We start from the raw sequence: 24,868 nt of genomic DNA, 5'->3' as shown, positions 1-24,868 counted from the left end.
TTCTAAGGTATCGCTGATCAGCTCAACAAATGAAACTGAAATGATAGTACTACCAAATGGCTTGAATGCGATGAACACCTTTTTTGCTCAAAAAACGATACTTTTTATAGCAGAAGTAACAAAAAAGGGATAAGAGTTTTAAATCCGATAATAAACCCAAATGAAAGTCACCGAAATCAGATAACTAATTAATGTAAATTTTTTGAGGCTTGTCTAATTTTACCCCTGATGGAAAGTTGAAAAGCTGACCCGTCATCACAAGTTTTACTTATAAGAGAGTCAATAAATTGTATTTCTTTGCATACTAACTTGATAACCAGGCATTTTAGTATAGGCCAATTCTAATTACTTCTATTAGTTCAGAACTACATTTTCGGATACTGCTGATCGGAAAATAATAAATGAGGGCACCGTCGGCAAGCGAATTGAATGCCCTTCAAAATGATGTGCCACTTGACCCCCCTTTCCATTTGAAATTCTGAGGGTAACATCCACCCCTCCTAGGGGGTTGAACCCCGAGGGTTGAAAATATTCATTCAGAGTGTCCCCCTTGCAAATAAAGTTGACCTGTCTGACCATTTTTTCATATTATGTACTGGAAGGGAGATATTGAGGGTGGGAAGTTTTCAAATTGACACACTGTATAGGGATCACACAGCTGCACGCATTAAACTTTATCGACGAATTTTTCTTATTTCGGCTTGCGGAAATCGTCAGATTATATATTTTTCGTTATCCTTTCGTTATTATTTTCTTCACGGCCCGAAATGTCACAACTTTTTCAAGTCGAAAAAACAGCGAAAAGTTGGGAATTTTATAAAATTGTCACTTCAAAATTTGTGGACTGTTCAGGACTGTTCTCGTACTTGGGAGAAATTAAACTTTTTTGAAGTTTTCAAACAACTCGGAATTTCAAAGTATGTGATCTCCAAGTTATGCATGTTGGGAAATCCCAACCTTCTCCTGGTTCTTTCCTTTTTCTTATTACCTCTCCCTTTCTTTTCTCTTATTTTTATTTTTTGGATTTTTATTGATTTTTTTACTATTATTTTTTTCTTCACGGTCCAAAATTTCCCAACGTTTTCCCAAGTTGAAGAAGCAGGGGGGGAGGTTCCCCCCCCATGGCGACGGCCCTGATCACTAGTCAAATTATCATCGATAAAAAAAGGTCCTATAATATGGTCACCTGAAATTCTTGCCCAAACATTCAGTTTTTGATGTCGTTGGGTATGAACTTGACGGTTATAAATGAGGATTCGTATCTCTCTAATATCGACACTTTTGCCGATTCACTAAACGTACACTCATCCGAAAAACAAATTTTATACAAGAAATTCTAATGCAAGTTGATCCGTTCAGTGAGACTTTCACAAAACACGATACGTCTATCGAATTCATGAACTAGTCTAATCATATACATGAAATTTGTACTTATAAAGGGTCCTAAAACATTGGTACGACTGATTCCTGATTCTCAAGATAATTTGGTAAGAGATTGCGAATTTTCCATTAGTCCAAAGTGCCCTTAAACTGCAATACAAATAGCTTCATCGTTGACAACTCCTGAACGGTTACGCTTTTTATTGTTAACGGGTCCAGTTTCCATAAATTTGTTCAATAATTCGGAAACTTATTTGTGTCGTACATTTCTTCCTGGATGATTATCATTGAACATACGGCAGCAGCTCTAGCACTATTTCCATTTTGGTAGTACAAACTCACTATTTCAATCCGTTCTCGGGGCGTGTAAACCATTGCTTCTCAAGAATTCACAAAAACAGAAACATCAATTGTAACTTCACCTGGTAGGCAATCATTATTGTAGAATGAGACAAATACAAAATGAAGAGAATATCGAATTTTAACTTAAGTAGGCAAAATAAGACTTTTTTGAAGTATAGGTACTTCACAAAAACACATATGAAACCTATAGGTAACACATTATACAGAGGTTCATTCAGGGTGGCTCGTTTTCAACTCAAATAATTTTTAGGTTCCAAACTATGAGCTTCAGATCATAATGTTTTCCACTTTGCTGAAATCTGTTCATCATGGAACATCTGATAATGCAAAACAATTGCTCCATAAAAAAATGGTGACATGCTCTGCGGGTGCGATAGGAAAAATTAGATCAAATGTGAATATGTCAAAATGTGTACCCCTGTATACCATTGTTGAGGTGTTTTTTTATTTTTCCTGAAAATCTTCGTTCCAAAAGTTATTCAGGGTGGCTCGTTTTCAACTCAATAATTTGTAGCTCCCGAACCATAAGCTTCAGACCATATTTTATACTTTGTTGAAATGTGCTCATCATGGAGCAGCTGATAATGCGGAACAATATGAGGTGATCCATTTGAAAGAAATGCTGACATGTTCTGAGGGTGCGATAGGGGAAGTAACATCAAATGTGAATATATCAAAATCTGTCCCTCTGGTTGACGTGTTTTTTATAATTTTTCCTGCAAATCATTGTACCAAAAGTTATTCAGGGTGGCTCGTTTTAAATGGAATGCACTGTATTTGTCCACGGAAAAAAATATTCGTTGAATGAAAGAAAATTCACTTCATTTAAAGAAATCAAAGTGTATTTGCACGACAAAATATTTTGTTGATGCAAAAAAAATGAATTCTTGACTCCCAACTATTTCTTCACGCATATGTTTATTGTAGCAAACAAATCTTTAATTGAAACAATCACATCGATCAGTTATTTCAATTTAAAGAAGAATTGAATTCAAACAATATTTTGTCCAATTGATAGCGAGAATGATTTAGAGTAATTCGAATATTCTATCAAAGAAACAAAATTTAAAGATGGGTGAAATAGTGGAACTGATTGAAGTAATCAAATGTATTTTCTATTTGGGTAAAAGTTATGTTGAAGAAACATAACATATCTGCAGGATGATGTAGAGCTTTACTTGTTTTGATAATGGGAAAATTTCCACTCAAGTAATGATTTTGTTGAACAAATAATGAATAGTAGTTGAACGAACAATATTTATAACTCATTGTGAGTATCTTGCCTTTAGAGTACAGCATTTCAAGAGTTCAAAATAAGTATGAATAATGATGAACCAAATGAAATAAAGTTACAAATCAAAATCCTTCCTTTTTATTTGGATTTGATCATTGGATTCAATCAACCAAATATTATACTAATTTGAGTACCAGCATCTCGTTGGTATATAGTAATGAAGCTACAGATCGGTTCTACTGAAAATTACTTTTCTCATCTATAAAACTTTAATATGCTTTTTATCGTCAAATATTTTCCTATAAAAAAATTATTAGACTATCGATTGTTGTCATCTCCTGTTTATACTGATTCGAGTAGTGCATGAAGTTTGTAGATGAAAAGCATTACATGTTTCAGTATTGAGTATTGAGTTTTATTACTGAGAAAAGCACTTTTCGGCAGAATCAGAAATACATAGTCAGTGACTGAATTTACATGAATCTCCAATCGATATAGATCAAGTTATTGAATAATTTTGAGAATATGGTTTGATCAACAACCCAATTTATTAATAGATGAAATATAATTTCTATCATTTTCTCAACTGGATCATTGATCTACTTACGTATCACGATTTTTCAATCAGTTGCTGATGGGAGTCTTGCGGATAATATCTCATATTCAATACTGATTATGTAAATGCCATGGAAAATTTTTCAACATGAGAATGAGCAAAATATATATAAAAATCCAGAAGTTTCAGTTACAAATTTATTCAAAATCATTAAATTATAATAGACTTCTACAAATATTTAAACAAAAATATAAATTCTTCACAAATATTTAATCCCCATCTAACACATTAACATATTTTAAATTTTCCAGTCTCTTAAAATTTTCTTGATACTCTATAAGAACTTAAATGAATAAAAATAAAGAAAACGAAACCAAATTAATATTTTCTACAAATATTATTTCCATTAATAAAATAGTGATTGATTTTTTAGAATACTGAGGAAGGAAATTTTACGATGATTTTGAAATAAAAACATATGTCCACAAAAAGCAACTTCTCTATGGTTTTCAACAATAGCCTCTTGGTAATCAATAGATTTGTTGAAAGTTCCTGATATTGAAGACGAGTTCCATACAAGAAGTGAAGATGTGTTATTATTGGTGATATCTACCAAAATTCGATTTGGAAACCTTTCACTGAAGTAATATTCTAAAATGAAAGGGAACAGAAATAAGTGATTATCTACATTTCCGCAATAATACTATTGGATCCATTTCTACCAACTAGCTTGGATATTATCTCATAGAAATAGAAAAATATTATCATTTTTTTTTGTACAAATCCAATTTAACAAACGGAGGTATCCTTATTTTTTGATAATAGGAGAACAACAATGACGTACTTCATCACAGTAAAATTTGATTAAAAATATGACTGTGATACAAAATTTACTTAGCTCTCCAACCATAATTTTCAGGCTTTCAAATCTTAATTTGATAATTTTAGTATCTAATTAATTAGGTACAGACCTGAATAATAATAAGTCTCTACAACAAATCACAAAAATATATAGTTATTTGAGAAAACTGAATACGTTTTTAATTGTTAAGGTATACATATATATTTATTATAAAAATTACGGATTGAAGACATACCTCTGTTATATATGATTATCAATTTATTTTCTGTGTGAAAAGTATGTGTTTTAATTATATTAGTGGGAGATAAATATATGTATTTTTTTTACTTTAAAAATGCCAATCAGGTCATTTAATCCCAAGTTATTAAAAAATTCCTTCATGTTTAAAAATAAAAGAGATTATATTAAATGTTTTGAGTCCTTACAGTTTTGTTGGGTGTCATCATTTTTGTAAAATGTTACAAATAACTTTCCTTCTTCGGTCGTACCGATTTTAATAAAGTAATACAAGATAAAACTAATATTATTTCACAATGTTCTTTAAAATAAAAAATCTTGAAAAGAGGTTTCTTCAAGGATTCAGTAGGTATATACTATCAGGTTTTTAAAATCAACTATTATACCGAATGAAAATGAAATCATTGTTTACTGCGCCATTCAATTATTTGTGTGTAAGAAATTTGCAATTCGAAATAAAGGTACAGTTCTTCGCTGACATTGTATACCTACACCTATTTCTGTGGCAAACGCCTTGATTGTATTTACTCTGAAAATGTCCAATTCCTCCGTATCCAAAGATCAAAGGTCAACTAGGTACCCAGTGTATGCATACCTTCCTACCTTTCATTGATAATCATTTCACTCGACAACTTCCACTTTCTTAAAAACGGAATTCAGAACATTACATTAATGACAATTCAGTCATTACATTAAACAATAAGAACTTCAAGCCACTTTTATAGAGGATAGCTGTCGAGAAAAATGTATGGGCACGTGTTTGAAAAAAACGATGCCCGTTTATCCAATACATGGTATTCATAATTATTTCACAATATGGAATGAAAGAAAGTATATAAAAATCAACACACCTGTAAACCTCTCGTCGTTTCCTTGCAAAACGCAAAACACATTTTATTCTTATTCCATTCTTGATTAGTTTACGGTTCTTGCGCAAACGCAAATGGTGCCGATCGGCACTTTATTCCTTAGGAGTATTTCAACTATACCATTTCTTTCAAGGAAATAATTGAATTTTTGAAACCAACAAATAATAAAAATATTGAAATGAAATTATGCATAGGCTTGAAATTATTTACAAAATTGGTCATATGTATTTTTATGTATTGTTGAAGTGAAAATAAATATTCACTTGATTCAATTAAATATCAGTGTCAAAAAGCACCCCATACTGCTAAACTGAATTGGAAAGTTTTCATTCAACAGACGTAGGTACTTTTGATTTGATAAAATTATATTGTTTGAGTCATCCGAATCATTTTGAGAACTCAATAAATTTTATTCTTGAAATGATCCACAATTCATTTGACTAAGTAAAAGACCTCTTGAATTGAAATATTAGAGAAATTAAAATGAAAACTTCCATCTAATCGATACAATACACACGTCGTTTGGAATGAATGATATTTGATCAAAATTATGAATTAAATTAGACTAAATGAATTTCTCTGAAGTAACAAATCTTTTTTTTCCGTGATCCATTGCATAACAGATGGGCTGAAAAATGTATAGGCTAATAGAAAAAAAAATTGATAAAATTTAATTTTATTATTCAATATAGTTGCCTTCGAAGTCGATACAACACTTATAGCGGTCATACAATTTTTCGATACCATTTTTATAATACGAATTGTCTTTAGCCTGAAAATAGCCCTCAGTTTCAACGATTACCTCTTCATTGGCGCTGACTTTCTTTCCAGTTAGCATTCTCTTGAGGCCTGAAAACAGAAAAAAGTCGCTGGGGACCAGATCTGGAGAAATCGGTGGATGCGGAAGCAATTTGAGGCCCCATTCATGCAATTTCGCCATCCTTTTCATTGATTTGTGACACGGTGCATTGTCTTGTGAAACAGCACTTTCCTTTTCTTCAAACGCTCCAATAATGCTATGTAATAGTCGTTGTAATAGTCTCAAGATAGTCGATGAATATTGTACCATGCGCATCTCAAAATACTGAATACCTACCATAAACTTCTCAGCTGACTGTTGCGTCTTTGCACGCTTTGGAGTCGGTTCACCATGTGTAGTCCACTCACATGACGATAGTTTTGATTCTGGTGTGAAATGATGGAGCCATATTTCATCCAGTGTCACATATCGACGCATAAATTCAGGTTTTTTATGGTGGAACAGATTTAAACACTGCTCACAATGATCAATTCGTTGTTATTTTTGGTCTATTGTGAGCTCACGCGACACCCACTTTGAACAGAGCTTTCGCATACCCAAATATTTATGCACGACATGCCCAACATATCAAAGAGCAATGGTTTATCGACACATGATATTCTTTTTTATTAATTTTCTCTAAAGTAACAAATGTTGCTTCATTCAAAATGCTCTATTCCACAAACTTAAAATCAGCAGCTGTGAATTTTGTACACGTGTCTCATTTGAAGATTTGGGTTAATTGAAAATCATATAGATTCAATACTAGTAGTATTGTGAATAGTATAGTAAATATTTTTTCGCCTCTTTTTTAAAAAAATACATGTTGTCTCGCTAACTTGATATGAAGTTAGGGATACCACTTTTTTATTATAAAGTTTCCCAGAACTTTGACTAGACCATTGGTTTAGTATATTTATTCACTAATTAGTTGCGGATTTACCGTTTGTTTCAAAAACATTCATAGTCTCTCTAACTTGACGGTTTAACGGTTAAGCCAGTAGAACCCAACACTTTTTCAAAAAATAGAACACCTGGATAATCGGCGAAAAGGGAAAAGATGTGCCTAAAATGAGCCTGAAATTATGATGGAATCCAATTTGACAAAATGTTTTTTATAGGGGTGGGTTTTGCTAGCTTAACGTTACGCTAGCAGGACCCAGCTAGGTTAAACGAAGAGCAAAAAATTCGGCAATGAAATACAAAATTAGCCTTAAATTATGGCCTGAAAATAAATGTAAAATTCCAAAGTGGTTCTGCTAGCTTGATAGGAGTGACAAATTAGCACGACACAATATATTTGTTTAAACGACGGGAAATTATAATATTTTCCTTCGCAAGTAATTCGCTAATAACTAGAACATGATAATGGTGTAGTCAAAGATGTGGAAAACTCAATAATAAAAAATCAGTGAGAAAACAGCCACGATTCAATTTCAATCAAATTTTCGTGGATGAAAACTTTATCTGGAAAATTCTATGTAAACTATGTAGTAGATCAAAGCTCATATGTCAGACTATTTGTACGGCAGAAAATGAACCCACACTCTTGTTTTTATTATTTCGCAACTCTCTCAAAACTTTCGTGGATGTAACTTAATGCCTGACAAAATGAATTTGACATGTGTAACTTGTTTATAATATGTATATAATATATATATATATATATATATATATATATATATATATATATATATATATATATATATATATATATATATATATATATATATATATATATATATATATATATATATATGAATATGAAAGTTATTGAGTGTCTTGATATAGAAACAGAAGTTAATATCGGACATAGCACTCATGAAAGTGGCAAACCATAGACACGTGTTTCGGGCTTTTGGCCCATCATCAGTATGGTGCAGCCAAGTGTAAGGATGGGCAACACTTGGTTACCAAAAGATAGAAATACAAATACACGGAGCCACCAACAGGAGCCAACCGCACATTTGTGGTTTCAGTTGATAGATCTCGTGTTCACAAGAAAACTATCAAAATCACCACGGAGGCAGCTATAGCTACCTGCGTGACATCCGGGTCCAGGAAATTATACAAATATGAAAGTTGTTGAGTGTCTTGATATAGAAACAGAAGTTAATATCGGACATAGCATTCATGAAAGTGGCAAACCATAGACACGTGTTTCGGGCTTTTGGCCCATCATCAGTATGGTGCAGCCAAGTGTAAGGATGGGCAACACTTGGTTACCAAAAGATAGAAATAGAGATCTATCAACTGAAACCACAAATGTGCGGTTGGCTCCTGTTGGTGGCTCCGTGTATTTGTATTTCTATCTTTTGGTAACCAAGTGTTGCCCATCCTTACACTTGGCTGCACCATACTGATGATGGGCCAAAAGCCCGAAACACGTGTCTATGGTTTGCCACTTTCATGAGTGCTATGTCCGATATTAACTTCTGTTTCTATATCAAGACACTCAATAACTTTCATATTTGTATAATTTCCTGGACCCGGATGTCACGCAGGTAGCTATAGCTGCCTCCGTGGTGATTTTGATAGTTTTCTTGTGAACACGAGATCTATCAACTGAAACCACAAATGTGCGGTTGGCTCCTGTTGGTGGCTCCGTGTATTTGTATTTCTATCTTTTGGTAACCAAGTGTTGCCCATCCTTACACTTGGCTGCACCATACTGATGATGGGCCAAAAGCCCGAAACACGTGTCTATGGTTCGCCACCTTCATGAGTGCGATGTCCGATATCAACTTCTGTTTCTATATATATATATATATATATATATATATATATATATATATATATATATATATATATATATATATATATATATATATGTTGATTTTCTGCCCTACAAAAGGTTTGACATATAAAGTCCGACATCTGACGAAAAATGTCAATGTCATCGGAGTAAATTTTAGGTAATTGAGTTAATTCATGAGAGATCTCTCGCGTCGCGTCGGTTCGACAGATCCATGACTGGAACTCGTGGCTATTTTCACATTGATTAATAAAAAAAGTCGTATCGATGCTAAGTCAGCGAGACACTATTCAGTTTTTCAAACAAAGAGTAAGTCAAATATTTCCTTCCGCAACTACTTAGCGAATAAATATACCAAACCAATGTTCTAGTCGAAGTTCTGGAAAACTTTATAATAAAGAAGCGGTATTGTATTTTTTAAATAAACGGGACGAAAAAATATTTTTCTCCGTGACTAATTAGCGAATAAATTTACTAAACCAATGGTCTAGTCAAAGTTTTGAAAAACTTAATAATGAAAAAGTCGTATCGCTAATTTGATATCAAGTTAGCAAAACACCATGTATTTTTCAAATAAAAGGGGCAAAAAAATATTTTTCTCCGCAACTAATTAGCGAATAAATATACTAAACCAATGGTCTGATCAAAGTTCTGGAAAACTTAATAATGAAATAGTCGTATCGCTAACTTGATATCAAGTTAGCGAGACATGTATTTAAAAAAAAAAGGGGCGAAAAATATTTACCTCTGTAACTAATTAGCGAATAAATAGCGGCAAATTATGAAATCATTCGTTTTGCAAATTTTGAAGTGTCTCGTCAACTTGATATATATATTCATATTTCCTATAAAACATACTTAATACATACGTAACATTTATTCACACATGATACTTGATCACTGTGATTTGTTTCAGTGTTTTTTTTTCAAAAATGTTTCTGTTGGGAACAATACATTAACATGGACTAAAAGCGATTTTTGTTTGCAGATGAGAAAAGGACAAAAAATAATTTTCTTATTACTTTTCAGGAGATATCAAGAAGTTAGTTGATGAAGGATGGTTGAAAAACGCCTTTAATCAATATGCAAGTGACATGATAAGCGTCCGTCGTAGTTTACCAGATCCTAGAGATGAATGGTGAGTAATTACAACCATGTATTCGAATTTAATAGGTTCCCGTCTTCTTCTCACATGATTTTCCTAACAAATTAATTCGATTCGATAATGCAAAGTTCATCTCAAATTCAGTGGTTCCTGACAGGTATTTTTGTGTTTGTTAAGGATTTAATGAATAATAATCGTATTTTGAATGAATTGAATTGAAGTATTAGTGTCGAGTAGTTGGATTTGGGAGTTATCGTAGTTAAATCTGATTGGATTTTCCCCACCTATTCATTCCTATTAATTTTTTAGGAAATTTTGACTGAATAAGGAGATGGTACTGAATTTGCTTCCAAGAATAGAACCTTATTCTGATAAGTAGTTTTTTCAATATTTAAATTAGCCCGATTGACTACTTCTTTTCTTTTCAGTAATAGCGTTTTAGCACCAATGAATAGATTTTTGATGGCACTACTATTTTATTCATCAAACAGATGTTAGCAAAATTAGTACATCATCAGTTTGCAGAATAGTTAAACAGGTTTCTCAAGCGATAGCAAAATTATTAAATAATTTCAATAAATTTCCTAGAGATCCCAAAAATATTTTTCATGAAATTGCATCAATCTCTCTAGGTAAAGGAGCTGTTGACTGTACACATGTATGCATAAATTTCCTTTTCAGTTCGAAACTTTTTTTCAATGAATATGCAAGTCATGGCCCAGTTCTGCCATGATGTTACCATTATCAACAATTCCAATATAAAAAATAAATTGAAAATAACCCAATTGCTAATTCTTTTCTGCTCGGTAAATCATTATAATCGATGACTTCTATTCACCTCGACAGTTTTGATCTACTCAAAAATGTAGGTATTTCCCTTTTATCGTCATACTAATAATATCTGTTAAATATTTTCATAGTGAAAAAATAAATTACAGAAACGAACAAACAAAAGCTGTTAGGATCTTGACAGAAAGAAATTTGTTCAACATTAATCTTAATTTAATAGATTGTAACTTTTCACTCAACAATACAAATGTGAATTAGATTTATGATAACATTTAAGAAAATTGTGAAAACATCTTAAATGAAATTGCACCTTTAAAAACAACTACTTTCTATGAAGAAGATCTGCTTTGGTATGATGGTCAAATCAGAAGTTTGAGTAAAGGAAGAGATTTTGCTTACAAGTTATTTAAAAGAAATGCTAATGATGTTAACTGGCATAATTATAAAAATAAAACGTAATGCTGTCGTAAATATTATAAAGGTGAAGAAAAGTCAATATTATGTTGATCATATTGACAGCAACAAATATAACTCAGGTTCAATGTGGAAAACTCTAAAAAAAATTAATCAATCCAAAACAGTTCACAAACTATTTTGCTAATGGTATTCAATTTGAAAAAAATAATCAAAAAGTTATCATTAGAGAAAAACAAGAATTGACTAATTGTTTCAATTCATTTTTTGTAAATAGGATTACAGACATTATTTCAGATATTGAAAATATTGGATTTACCTGTCACATCGACTACGTTGATGAAGAGGGTTTCAGTGATTTTAAATACTAACTCTTCAAGAATTGAAAGTAATTGTATCCAATTTAGCAAAGAAAGGATCACAAGTAGATGCATTATCGAACAAAATTATAAAGAGTAGTTTTGAAGTAATTGGACATGTGTGGTGTCGTTACAAATTGGTAGTTTTCCAGATGATCTAAAAACAAGTATAGTTACGCCTATCGAAAAAGTTCCAAACACAAAAAAATGTGATGAATATCGGCCAATTAACACTTAACCTTGCGCTGAAAAACTGTTAGAACCAGTAGTATATCAACAACTGTTGGAATATTTCAATAAAACAAACATACTATTCACAAACCAATCTGGTTTTAGAGCCAGACATTCATGCGAATCCGCACTTCAGCTTACAGTTACTGAATGGAAAGACAAAATGAGTAAAGGCATGTACACTGTAGCAGTATTTTTAGATCTTAAACGTGCGTTTGAAACGGTTAATCGTTAAATATTAATTAAAAAATAAAAATATGGCATTAACGAAAAAGTATCAGTGATTACCTCAAAGGAAGGAAGCAGGTAACCAAAATCAATGAATTTGTATCAACAGCAATAAGTATAGACCACGGTGTTCTGCAGGGAAGTATTTTGGGGCCATTACTATTCTTAATTTATATCAATGATATCAGCAAATGTGATGAATGTGAATATGAACATTATTTCGCTGATGATGCCCTAGTATCGGTTAGTGATGAAGATATTTATTTATTTATTTATTTCATCCAAACAGGCTGATTAGCCTAATTACATGGATATAACAAAAAAAAACAAAAATTTTAGTTCAATACTAATACATATACAATAAAATTAATACTAAAAATAGCAACATAATGTTTACACAACCCTAACTGCCAATATACCACAATGACAGGGAGACGTTATTCAGAAATACTAACCAAATAATTTAATATCAATTGGCGAAAACTGTTTTGCGATAAAGTCCAGTCCAATGATATTAAAACACCTATTTGATTAGCCAATCGGAGCATGTATACAAGAGAAGATCTAGATCCGTATAAATTTACAGAATAGTTAAATTCAAATGATGAACGTGTGCGTCGCAGCGGTACATTAAAAGGTATTAACGATAGAATTTCCGGACAATTTATTCTATTGTTTAAGATTTTATACAAAAATATCATAATATTCAAACAACGTCTTTGCTGTAGAGATAATATTTTAAATTCTGCTCTAAGTGTTGATGTTCGCACCGTTCTATAATCCGGCCATTTATGATATTTTTTGAAATACAGATATCTCAGCAATTTATTTTGCACTTTTTCTATATCACCTAATAGCGTTGCATTCTCGTTTGACCAAACTTCGGATGCATACTCAAGTTTGGGCCGAACTAAGGTATAATAAAGTAATTTAATAGTTTTAATACTGTTGAAATGTCTACTTTCTCTAATTATATATCCTAACATTCGATTAGCAGATTTGATGACATTGTAGATATGGTTACCCCCAAATCTTTAACTTCCTCTACACGCTCCAATGCTTCATTGTCCATTGTGTAATCAAAAATAACTGGGTGCTTGATCCTATGTATAGTTAAGACATGGCATTTATTTATGTTGAATGAAAGTTTGTTGTCGTTTCTCCATTTCACTATATTGTTTACATCTTTCTGTAGAAGTATACAGTCCCTCACCGTTTTTACATTTTTAAAAACTCTAAAATCGTCTGCATAAAGCAAACCGGATGAATAATTCAGCACTGAAGATAGATCATTAATAAACAATGAAAACAATAGAGGCCCCAAATTAGAGCCTTGTGGGACTCCGTAAGTTATAGGAAACTTTGACGATATATTTTGATTGTGCTTAACCATGAAGACTCTATTTTGTAGGTAATTTGATAATAACTGCAATGTCCCTCCTATTACTCCATACTTCCCCAATTTATACAGTAATACATCGTGATTCACCTGATCAAATGCTTTCCTGAAATCAGTATACACTATATCCAATTGAGACTTGTTTCCAAAACATTCAGAGACAAAATTACTGAACAGAAATAGATTAGATCTAATTGATTTATTAGCCATAAAACCATGCTGCTCTGGAACAATAAATTTATTGGCATATTGATTTAACTTTGTATGAATAATTTGTTCAAATAGTTTTGCTGGGGAACATAGTATTGAAATAGGCCTGTAGTTCTCTATATCCTTTTTATCGTTCGATTTATGTATAGGAGTAACTATATATGTTTTCCAAATAGATGGAAAAGTTTTGCTAGTTATTATTAGGTTGAAAATATGAAGCAATGGTGTTCTGAGCCATTCATGACAGCCTTTAAGTATATATGGCGGTATACCATCCACTCCAGCTGACTTTTTTGGTTTAATTTTTTTTGCCGCATTATCGAAATCAGATTCATTCATCTAAACGATTTATTACAAATGTATCATTACAATAAACATCAGAATCTTCAGAGTTTACAGTATATGTGGCTTGTTGTTGGCAAAACGTGGAAGAGAAAAATGTTGCAAAGTATTCTGTAGTTTCATTAGCTAATACTTCATTTCCCTGGTAGTAGAAAGAATTTAAATTCCGAGAATTATTTTGTTTATTATTAACATAATTCCAGAAGGAGTTAATATCAGTATCTATATTATCCTCCAATCTCTTGAAGTACTTTTGTTCCTCTTTTTTTATTGAATTTTTCAACTCTTTCCTAATATTTTTATACTTTTCATTGAATTGATTGGACAAAAATCTCAATTTGAAACATCGGTTTTTTTCCTTTAGTAATAATTTGATTTCTTTTGAAAACCATTTTACTCATTTTACTAGTATTAGTACAGTACGTTGGAACACATTTCGCAACAATTTCCCCCCATGTACTGTAAAATTTGTGTAAAGCTGTTTCTACATTATTATCATTCAAAACCTCGTACCAATCTGTATTTCTAACATTCGTACTTAAAGCAAAAAAATCTGCATTTTTGTAATTATATTTCACCTCGTTACACTTTTGTGTAGATTGCTTAATATTGAAACTTTTTGAAACATTGATATTTATATTCAAGGAAGGGTGATAGTTATCCTCTTTTACAAACGGTAATGAATCTCTTTCAACTGAACTTTTACCTATAGAACTTTCCGGACCTAGTACCAAGTCTAATATTTTCCCTTGTGTATTCTGAATGTTATTCAACTGTGAAAAGTTATTAAAGTCTAAGAAATCTTGTAACATATTGTATTTTTGTAAATTACTATCATGTATATTGAAATCACCAATAACATAAACTATTCTGATACGATTTTTATTGCATTGGTGAGCTCTAAATATCAAATTAAACTATTTCAAATTGAATTTGGATTCATCAGTTTGGATTCAACAGTGTTACAGATATTTGAATTTCCATAATACCAAATTGAGTGCTACTTAATAAAATAAATGAAGAATAAAATAAAAAAATATTTCCGTTTAGAACTAACTTCAAAGCAGATCAATAACAACTTTAAATTCCAGTGTGAAGAAATGCAAACATTTTTATCAATGACTTTTTACTCTACACAAAAAGTCCTATTCCATGTCTACTTCTCGGTTTATCAGTTTAACAGTGTTGTCAACTCTAGCATATATTTTGCCATTCCTAGACCATACGTTTCTGGCTCCATATTTCGATTTGGCTTTTCCTTGGATTTTGTAGCGTGCATCAGACAGATTTTCGTTTATGAACATTGACGTTCCTTTCAGATTTTTCTTGGCTGAGAATATCTCATTCCGTTTTAGACACGACACAAAGGTAAGCAGTACCACTCTAGGACTGGGCTTATTATGAGAATTTTTCCCATGCGAAATACGTTATTTATATCATTCGCCGTAGTTTCAACTTTCAGTACACTATTCAACAAATTGAGTACCTTGGTAAGTAAATTTTCTCTCATTTCTTCCTCTAATCCAATTATCCTCAGAGAATTTAGCTTCAATTTTTGTTCGATCCTATCCATTCTATCATTTATGGACACCATTTCATTTTTATTCGCTTCGACTGTCTGTTCCAGTGATGAAAATTTGTCGAATAGGGTATTTAACTTTTTGCCTATTTTCTCGAATTGTTTTTCAAATTGTTTCTCCAGATGTTCCTCAACCATGTTTGATAATCTGGGTGATAATTTATTTAGGATAGCATCCACCATACTATCGTCCACTTGTCCACTTCTTGTTTTGGACATTTTCTTGGAGATATGACAACAATGTACAGGTAATTCAAACCAAAATTTCAAATTGCGTTCTAATGTTATTCTTTTTTACACTGCAGTGCACTTTTAAAAGCTACACCAATAATATTCTATTCACATCAGAGGGTCAATTGAAAGTCACAAAAACAAACCACTAACTATTGAAAATCTCTGGAGCTCACCTTGATAGGTGTTCACAGCAGCACAGTCATAGCACGGACTCATGCATATAGGAAAAGCTATTGAAAAAATGAATGAAGCATTGCATAATATTGCTATATATTTAAAAACTAATAAATTGAAGCTAAATGTAAATAAAACAAAGGCTATGATACTTACTACACCGTTTAAATACAGAGAATTAGATTTAAATCTAATTGAAATGAAAATAGAAAATGATAAAATTGAGCTCATTACTGAATTCAAATATTTAGGATTCATGTTAGACAATCATCTATCAGTGAACACCTAACTAAGCAATCACGGATAACTGTATATAAGATAATTATACAACCACATTTTGAATATTGTCCCACTCTTCTATACACAAGTGATTTGAATAAAATGAGAACACTACACAAACTACAGAATCGCGCAATGAGATGTGACAGGAGTACCCATATATCTTTAATGTTAAATACTCTAGAATGGTTATCTATAGAAAGTAGGCTTGCATATTCAACGATGATTTATATTTACAAAATGTTACATAACATTCTACCGTCATATTTTGACAAATTTGTAATTTTTAATAATCAAATCCACCAGTATAATACTAGAATGAAAAAAATTGTATGTAAATAATCAAACAAAAACATTCAACACTAAAACATTAATGTTCAAAGGATTTATTAAGTATAACAGTCTACCTGAAAATGTAAAGTCTTCTAACAGTCTCATTCTGATCAAAATAAATTTATTAGACCATTTAAGAGACCATTAAGATATTATGTGATATTTTTTATCTTTTTTTTTGTATTTTCAATTATCGTAGGTAAGACTACTTATTAACAAATATAAGTAGTTTTTTTTTTGTATTATTGTATTTATTATATTATTGTTAACATTACTATCATTGTTGTATATATTAGGATGTATCCTATTTGAATAAAGCATTTCATTTAAAAAAAACTATTCAAATGATGACAAAAATATGGACTTTTATCAACTTTTTCTCGTTTGAATATTACTGGAATTTTTTCTCAACACCAAACCGTTATTTTAAGACCGCGACACGTGTTTTGATCACCAAGTGATCATCTTCAAGATGAAGATCAAACTTTAGTAAGATTCCTAGCATCCTACTACTTAGGTTATAGCGAACGATTGATGGAAACAGATCACCATCAAGAAACAATAAAAACTGTCTATCATTTTCAGAACTTCAACAATTCGGTTGTAGTTATCTTGTAAATTCACAATCATAGCGGCCCTCACTAATCTAAAAACAAGAAAATGTTTATCTCTTTGTGAGAAAAAATATTTGTACTTGCTGCTGCCTAAAACTGATGTCGATACACAGCCAACTGGGACTGCGTGTCGAAAGTGAAGTGTTTTTAGTTGAATGAGCAAACTGAAAGGGTTATATTTTTAGGAGTGATGGAAAGTTTTTGGCTTTCTGCAAGTCATCTTGAAACAAAAAAATGTGGAAATCTTCCAAAGAAACGAAGGAAGCAATCAATTTCAAAAGAAGTAACTCTATACATAGATGTGTACATCATGTATAGAGTTGGAAGAAAAAGCGCTACTGAAACAGCTATTATCATATAAACATTGAATTACACGTAAGAAAATACTTTTAAATGAACAAATGAAAAAAAACACTTTTCTCTACTCAGATTGTATTCCAAACATTCGTTATGGAACTGAATCAGATATTATTCGCAGGATTTCTACACAATATACTAATTGAAAGATAAAATTTCACTTACCTACATGGGACAGTATTTCTCACTGGTAGACATCGATGTTTCGCCATAAAACAGTTGCCTTTGGGCTCTTTAGTACCAATCTGGATAAAATTATAAGAAAAAATACACAATTCATTCATAAATTACGATTTTATGTTACGGAATTGAATTTGATCTATTCTTGTCATCGATGCCATCGTAATGACATTCCTTGGCTTATTTGATTATAGCCAAAGAAATCTTGTTCAAATTGAAAGGGTTATATTTTCAGGAGTGATTAATTTTTGGGAAAGAAAGTTTTTTACTTTCTATTACTCCATCTTGATACAAAAGTATGTAGGAATCTTCCAAAGAATGGAAGGAAGTAATCAATTTCAAAAGAAGTAACTTTCACACAAACTAGAAGAAAAAGCCCTCCTGAAACAGTTACTTTCATATAAACATTGTATCTCATGAAAGAAACATTCTTTCGAAACAAATACTTTTATATGAACACTGAATTATACAAAAAAAACACTTTTCTATAATCAGTTGGTATTCCAAACATTCGTTATGTAACTGAATCAGATATCATTCGCAGGATTTCTTCGCAATATACTGAATGAAAGGTAAACATTTCACTTGAATGGAACACTGTCATCCTCACTGGTAGACATCGATGTTTCGCAGTAAGACACGTCTCTAAGGGCTCTTGAGTTCCAATCTGGATAAAATCATAAGAAAAAACACACAATTTATTCAAAAATTACGATTTTATGCCACGAAATGAATTTGATCAATTCAAGTCATCGATGACATCGTAATGACATTCATTAGCTTATTTGATTAAATCCCAGTCTTAGAGATCTTGTTTAAATTGAAAGGGTTATATTTGTAGGAGTGATTAATTTTTGGAAAAGTTTTTGGCTTTCTACTACCCCACCTTGATACAAAAAATGTAAGAATCTTTCAAAGAAAGGAAAGAAGCAATCAATTTCAAAAGAAGTAACTCTATACGTAGAGGTGTAGATCATGCAAAAAAATAACTTTCACACAAACTGGAAGAAAAAGCCCCCCTGAAACAGCTACTTTCATATAAACACTGAATTACACGAAAGAAAAATTCTTTCGAAACAAATACTTTTATATTAACACTGAATTATACAAAAAAAACACTTTTCTATGTAAACGAAAACTCTCAAAAGTCGAAACTTGTGCGAGCTAAGGACTAACGAGATTTTACCTTTCAACGTGTGATTCCTAGCACGGAAGATTGACTCCATCTTTTTTGGACAACCTAAATAATAATGGGTGGCTACCTAACTCCCAGAAAAAAATATTTTTTTTTTATTTTAAGTCAGAAATGGCCATGTTAATGTATTCATTAACCTAATCATTTTCATAATAGATAGGTACTCTTCTCGACGCGAGTTTCATCGACCAAATTGTCGCCTTCAGGAGATGAAGAAAACTGAGAAGTTTTTTTTTTCAGTTTTCATTTGGCTTGGTGAAGTGAAAACTGGAACGTTTGACTGTTGTTTTCACTTGATTAGTGAATCGCGCGTCGAGAAAAGTATTGCATTTATGGTGATTGGTAAAAGCTGTTGCTTTTTGATTCATTATAATGAATGCATTTGAGAGGAAGGTGGTAATTAAATGATAATTATTTCAGGTGTAAAACTCCAGGGCTTTACTTCGAAAACTTACCTTCAACTTCTGTGATTATTTGTTTCCACAACGAAGCATGGTCAGTCTTACTTAGAACAGTTCACTCGGTGCTAGATAGATCTCCCGAACATCTCATCAAAGAAGTTCTTCTAGTGGATGATTTTTCAGATATGCCTCATACCAAAGAGCAATTGGAAGAATATTGGATGAAAGAACCAAAAGTGAAAATTATCAGGGCTAAAAAGAGAGAAGGATTAATAAGAGCTCGACTGCTTGGTGAGTTATATAACGTGTATCTTTCTATAAATTGATGGATGTAGGCGTTATTATATGGTAGAATATCATCATGAAAAATGAGAAATGAAACTTCCTCTGTTTTTTAACACTTGTTTTTGTAACTAACGTTACTGTAGTTTATTATATTGAAAATATCCTCATAGGACGAAACTGCAGTAACGTGAGTTACAAAATCAAGTGGTGAAAAAAATGTGAACCGTCACGGGACGTCTGGCAGATGTAAAACATCAATAATAATATTTTGTGAAAATTTAGGTAATATATTGAAATATATATGAAAACATTTTAATGTGGCTTTTATACTAGTAACTCAAGAATCTTAGGTAGTTGCAATATATATTGCAATATATTACTTAAGATTTCAAATTATAAATATCAATATACAGGCCGTTTTTTTTAGCTGATACCACTATTGCTATCTCGGAAACGGTATGTCGTACAAGGACGGTTAAATGGAACAAAAGTTATCTTTTCAGGGATGCAACACAATGGTATTTTCAGATCCATAAAATCATCAACGGTTTGTGAGATATTTCCAAAAAACTGAAAATGGAGTCTCTACCGCCTCCATTTTCAATAATATTAAAAAATGACAAAGAAACTTTTTGCTTTATTTCATGTGTTCTATATTCTGGGTGAACTCATTTTTCAATGCAACGTTTCGTTCACATCAATATATTTTTTTAAGTACGGACCTGTATATTTTTTTATACATTTTCGTAGTCATTATAATTACAAATTCGTTGATATATCACAACACATATATTTTCCGATGTTTCTTCCTGAAACCACATTATCACTATCATTTTTTATTAAGAGCTCGAATTTCCGAATATTATACTGAAATCCAGATTTCTCCTGTCGCTAATGTCATTCATTGAGATTATTAATATTTGTATTCACTGAAATCCAACTTAATTTATGTCAGGGTGGTCTTGAAAAAGAGAGACCAATAAATAATCTTTGTATAAATACCCAAGCCATTCATAATTTCCAAATGTCTTTTGAAAATTTGTAGCTACCCAAAAATTTCTGTTCAGAAAATGAGGATATCAACAAGAATTAACTAATAAAAATACTGTATTAAAAAAGTCGTAGATAATTTTCACTAGAATCATGATAAGCGATAATTTCTTTTTTTGAAGTAAGCCATGAAATACATGAATGTGAATGTCAAGTTAATTGTCACACACAAAATAAAAGTTATTCAAATCGTTGAGCGATTTCAAGGGAGAAACATGAATTTTTCCAATGACGAAAAAGTGGATATGCTATTTGTATATTCGAGATGTTTGAGGAATGCTACCAAATCTCTGGAAAGTTATCAGGAATTGTATCCTGACGACGACAACCTAATCATAGATATTTTCAACGAATTGAAAATACTTTACGGAATTATGGATCTCTTGAAAAACCCTCTGAAAGAAAATGTACGGTTACTGAATGTGGTGGCGATAATGAAGTCGGCGTTTTAGGTGAGTTCAAAGAAGATTCACAATAATGATAAAGTGACATTAATTTGATTTAGGATTTATGGAAAATAAAAAAATTGAGAACAAGGGAGATTGTTCATAATTCGGCCATATCCACTACCTCTGTTCGGAAAAATATATTCAAGCCTTATCGAGTCAGGAAAGTTCATCATTTGCGTTTAACGGACTTCAACAGGAGAAAAGTTTTTCGTAGATGGCTCATTAGAAAATTTCGCCAAGATAATGAAATTTGTAAAAAAAATTGTGGTGTGATGAAAGTACATTTACCAATAACGGATGATTCAACAGTAATATACATTATCATTGGCGACAAGAAAATGAATATTTACATAGAGTTACCAATTTTCAAGAGAGATATGGTGTTAACGTATGGCTTGGTGTTCTTGATAATAAAATGATTGGTCGGTACTTTTTGAACATCTCTGACCGGAGAATTATACTTGGATTTCTTATCAGGGACTCTAATTGAGTTATTAGAAGATTTGCCACTTAGCCTCGTAAGAAATTATGAGTATTTCCAACACGACGGAGCTCCACCACATCGCAGGAGAATCTGCAGAGATTTCCGCAATACAAATGCCAGGAAGGTGGATAGGAAATAATGATCCTATTGAATGGCCACCACGTTCACCGGACGTTTCTTTTCTAGATTTTTCGTTGTGGGGCTTCATAAAAGATCAAGTATTCAGAACAAATTTTGAAAATATTGAAGAATTGAAAGATTCAATAAGGAGTGCCTGCATCGCTATCACTCCACAGATGTTAGAGAACTGCCACAAGCACACTATTTCTAGAGCAAGCATTTGTTCAAGAAATGATGGAAGACAATTTGAACATTTGATGCGATATCGCGTGAGACGGTAACTTAAAAAATGTAACGTGAGACATTCCGTTATGGTGTTAATTTTCTATCATTTATTGTTTCGTTACATTTTCTTTCGCAACTGTCTTTTTTTCAATGTGATGTATTAACAATTCTGTTAACTATGTCTTACAACAATAGTTTGATATTTGATTTCTCATTGAATAAAAATATTAAATGACAGAATATTGATGATGTGTTTTCGGTAAGAAACGTCGAGAAATACATGTGTTGTGATATGTCAACGAATTTGTAATTATAATGACTACGAAAATGTATAAAAAAATATACAGGTCCGTATTTAAAAAAAATATATTGATGATGGAATTCAATGAACGAAACGTTGCATTGAAAAATGAGTGCACCCAGATTAGAAAGCACATGAAATAAAGCAAAAGTTTTTTTTGTCATTTTTTGATATTATTGAAAATGGAGGCGGTAGAGCAAAAAAATTAAATCTGTCATTTTCAGTTTTTTCCAAATATCTCAGAAACCGTTGATGATTTTATAGATCTGAAAATACCAGTGTGTTGCATTCCTAAATAGGCAAATTTTGTTCCATTCAACCGTCCTTGTAGGATCTACCGTTTCCGAGATAGCAATAGTGGTATCAGCTAAAAAATACGGCCTGTATATTCCGTCATCATTAGAAAATTGAATAATTAATTAATTTTTTGATGTTTCTGTTAATTACAAATAAGAACAACACTCGTACGCTACTCCCTATCAGCTTATTTTCAAATACAATATTGTCAGTCTTCATGAATTTTATTCTTCAAGCAAGTGTTTTAGGTCATTATTTCTCATAAAAATAAAATTGAAATCCATTAACTTACTGATGACTCGATAGTGTGTCGTAGTATGATTTAGCTTTCTTTGCAGGTGGCTGCTCATTTTCACTTTCTAAATTATCACCGTCAGACATATTTTATTTTCAATTATTTTTGAAAATTATTTATTGAGTAAAACACAGGTTAGGTAAACTGTAGTGAACACAAATGTATACACTGTAGGTATCCCAGCTCAATGTGGCGATAGCATAACGCCGAACCAGTGGGAAGATAATCGCACAGTAGCTTGCGAATGGCGACCCTTCGTCACGCCTGCAATCGGTATTACTTGTGGCTATGGATTTTTCACATCAAAACTATAGGAAGTTTTTATTTTTCATTTTTCAGGTGCATCTTTCTCGTCTCATTTTCAGAGTTCTGAATGGTCGAATTGAAACCTCTGGCCCAGAGTAAATCCAACAAAATACTTCTTTCACACACTAGAGCTGCTACAATATTTTGTATTTATACATTCCGTATAATACTGACAAACAGGTTTTATCGAAATCAATAGCCCAAAACCTTTTTTATGCTTGGTCATAATTCGAAGGGATGATTTCTATACATTTCGATGTTATTTACTTTTCCATTGTACCAAGCATTTTCATTAAAAAATCAATAACTCGAGAACGGTTATCTGTTTGAAAAATCTGAACGACAACTCTCAGAAGTTGAGAAACTTGTGCGAGCTAAGGACTAACGAGGTCTTACCTTTTAACGTGTGATTCCTAACACGGTACAGTTAGGTACATAATACCTTACATGAAATATGTTATTTTTTCCCAACCTGTTCAAAAGTGTAACGAAATAATACAAGGTTAAAAAACATATTTAATATGTCACACTTTTTGAGCCACCCTGTAGACTCCAAAACAATTTTCTTCTGCAGCCTTAATCAATATACATATAATGAAATGGAGACATTCCCGAAACAATTAATAGTTTGGTTTACAGGGACCGTTTCGTATGGGGCGCCCCACCTCAGCTACACCTGAAGATGCCTTAGAGTCAACCGTGCAGGGCTTTTTCGCCTCTGGTTTAGGTGAATCATCACTTGAGCGCAAACGTTTGTTAACCTGCTCATGGGGTGTTTGTTCCCCTACCTGAGACAGATTCTGCGTACGCCGCTCAAGAATTGAGTGCAAGGCCGTTTTATAAGGTACCTCGCTCTTGAGGAGACCACTCAGTCGTTTCCTGGCTGCACCACTAAACCTTTTTTTAGGTTCAGTTATTGGATCAGAAGTTGGGGAGTTGACAAGTTCCTGAACTGAATTTACATGGAGGCTAGTTGGAGTCGCAAACTCGACATCCATCTCCTCTGTAGACTCGCTCCTGAACTAAATTTACAGGGAGGTCAGTTAAAGTCGTAAACTAGACATCCATCTCCACTGTAGACTCGCTCCTGATCTAAATTTACAGGGAGGTCAGTTGGAGTCGTAAGCTCGACATCCGTCTCCTCTATTGACTCAGCGTCAGAAAGAATTTTTAAGTTTATTCTGTCCATTAAAGTCCCACGAGTAGCTAGGAAAAGAAGGTCAATCACGGCAGAGCCCCCCCATTACCGTGACAAGGCAATGCTACGACGAGGGGCGCCCGGTATCTTGAAGGTTCTGTAGAGACAGCTGACAGACTCAGTGTCATTCATCCTCTCGGCACGGATACACACACCTTAGGATTAAACCATCGTTGGGATGCCATTCAGTTAGGAAATAACAGAACCACAAGTGATTCTGCCATTCCCGTATCCAGCGGGGTTACGCGGAAGCAGGCATCCGATGGCCGGTTTTCTCAACCCCCACATCCCAAGCCAATGCACTCACCAAAAACAGCATGCACAGTGGTTCAGGCAGTAAAAGATGAACAAGTTTTACTCACAAAATTCATTTTGTGGGG

At 32.4% G+C, this 24,868-nt stretch overlaps 1 protein-coding gene across 3 annotated transcripts in view; it reads left to right on the top strand.

The window, feature by feature from the left end:
• Pgant9 (Polypeptide N-Acetylgalactosaminyltransferase 9) overlaps positions 1 to 24,868 on the top strand; it is a 179,130-nt gene that overhangs the window by 132,075 nt on the left and 22,187 nt on the right. For all 3 annotated transcript variants that reach the window (XM_074176004.1, XM_074176005.1, XM_074176007.1), the window contains exons 3-4: positions 10,085 to 10,193; positions 19,498 to 19,769. In XM_074176004.1, coding sequence (XP_074032105.1) covers positions 10,085 to 10,193; positions 19,498 to 19,769 — 381 coding nt within the window. The remainder of the gene's footprint in view (positions 1 to 10,084; positions 10,194 to 19,497; positions 19,770 to 24,868) is intronic.

Source organism: Leptinotarsa decemlineata, unplaced genomic scaffold, assembly GCF_025532065.1.
Source record: "Leptinotarsa decemlineata unplaced genomic scaffold, Ldec_3_MD MMD2_tig00001393_RagTag_RagTag, whole genome shotgun sequence".
NCBI lineage: Eukaryota > Metazoa > Arthropoda > Insecta > Coleoptera > Chrysomelidae > Leptinotarsa > Leptinotarsa decemlineata.
This window is presented reverse-complemented; position numbering and strand designations above follow the sequence as displayed.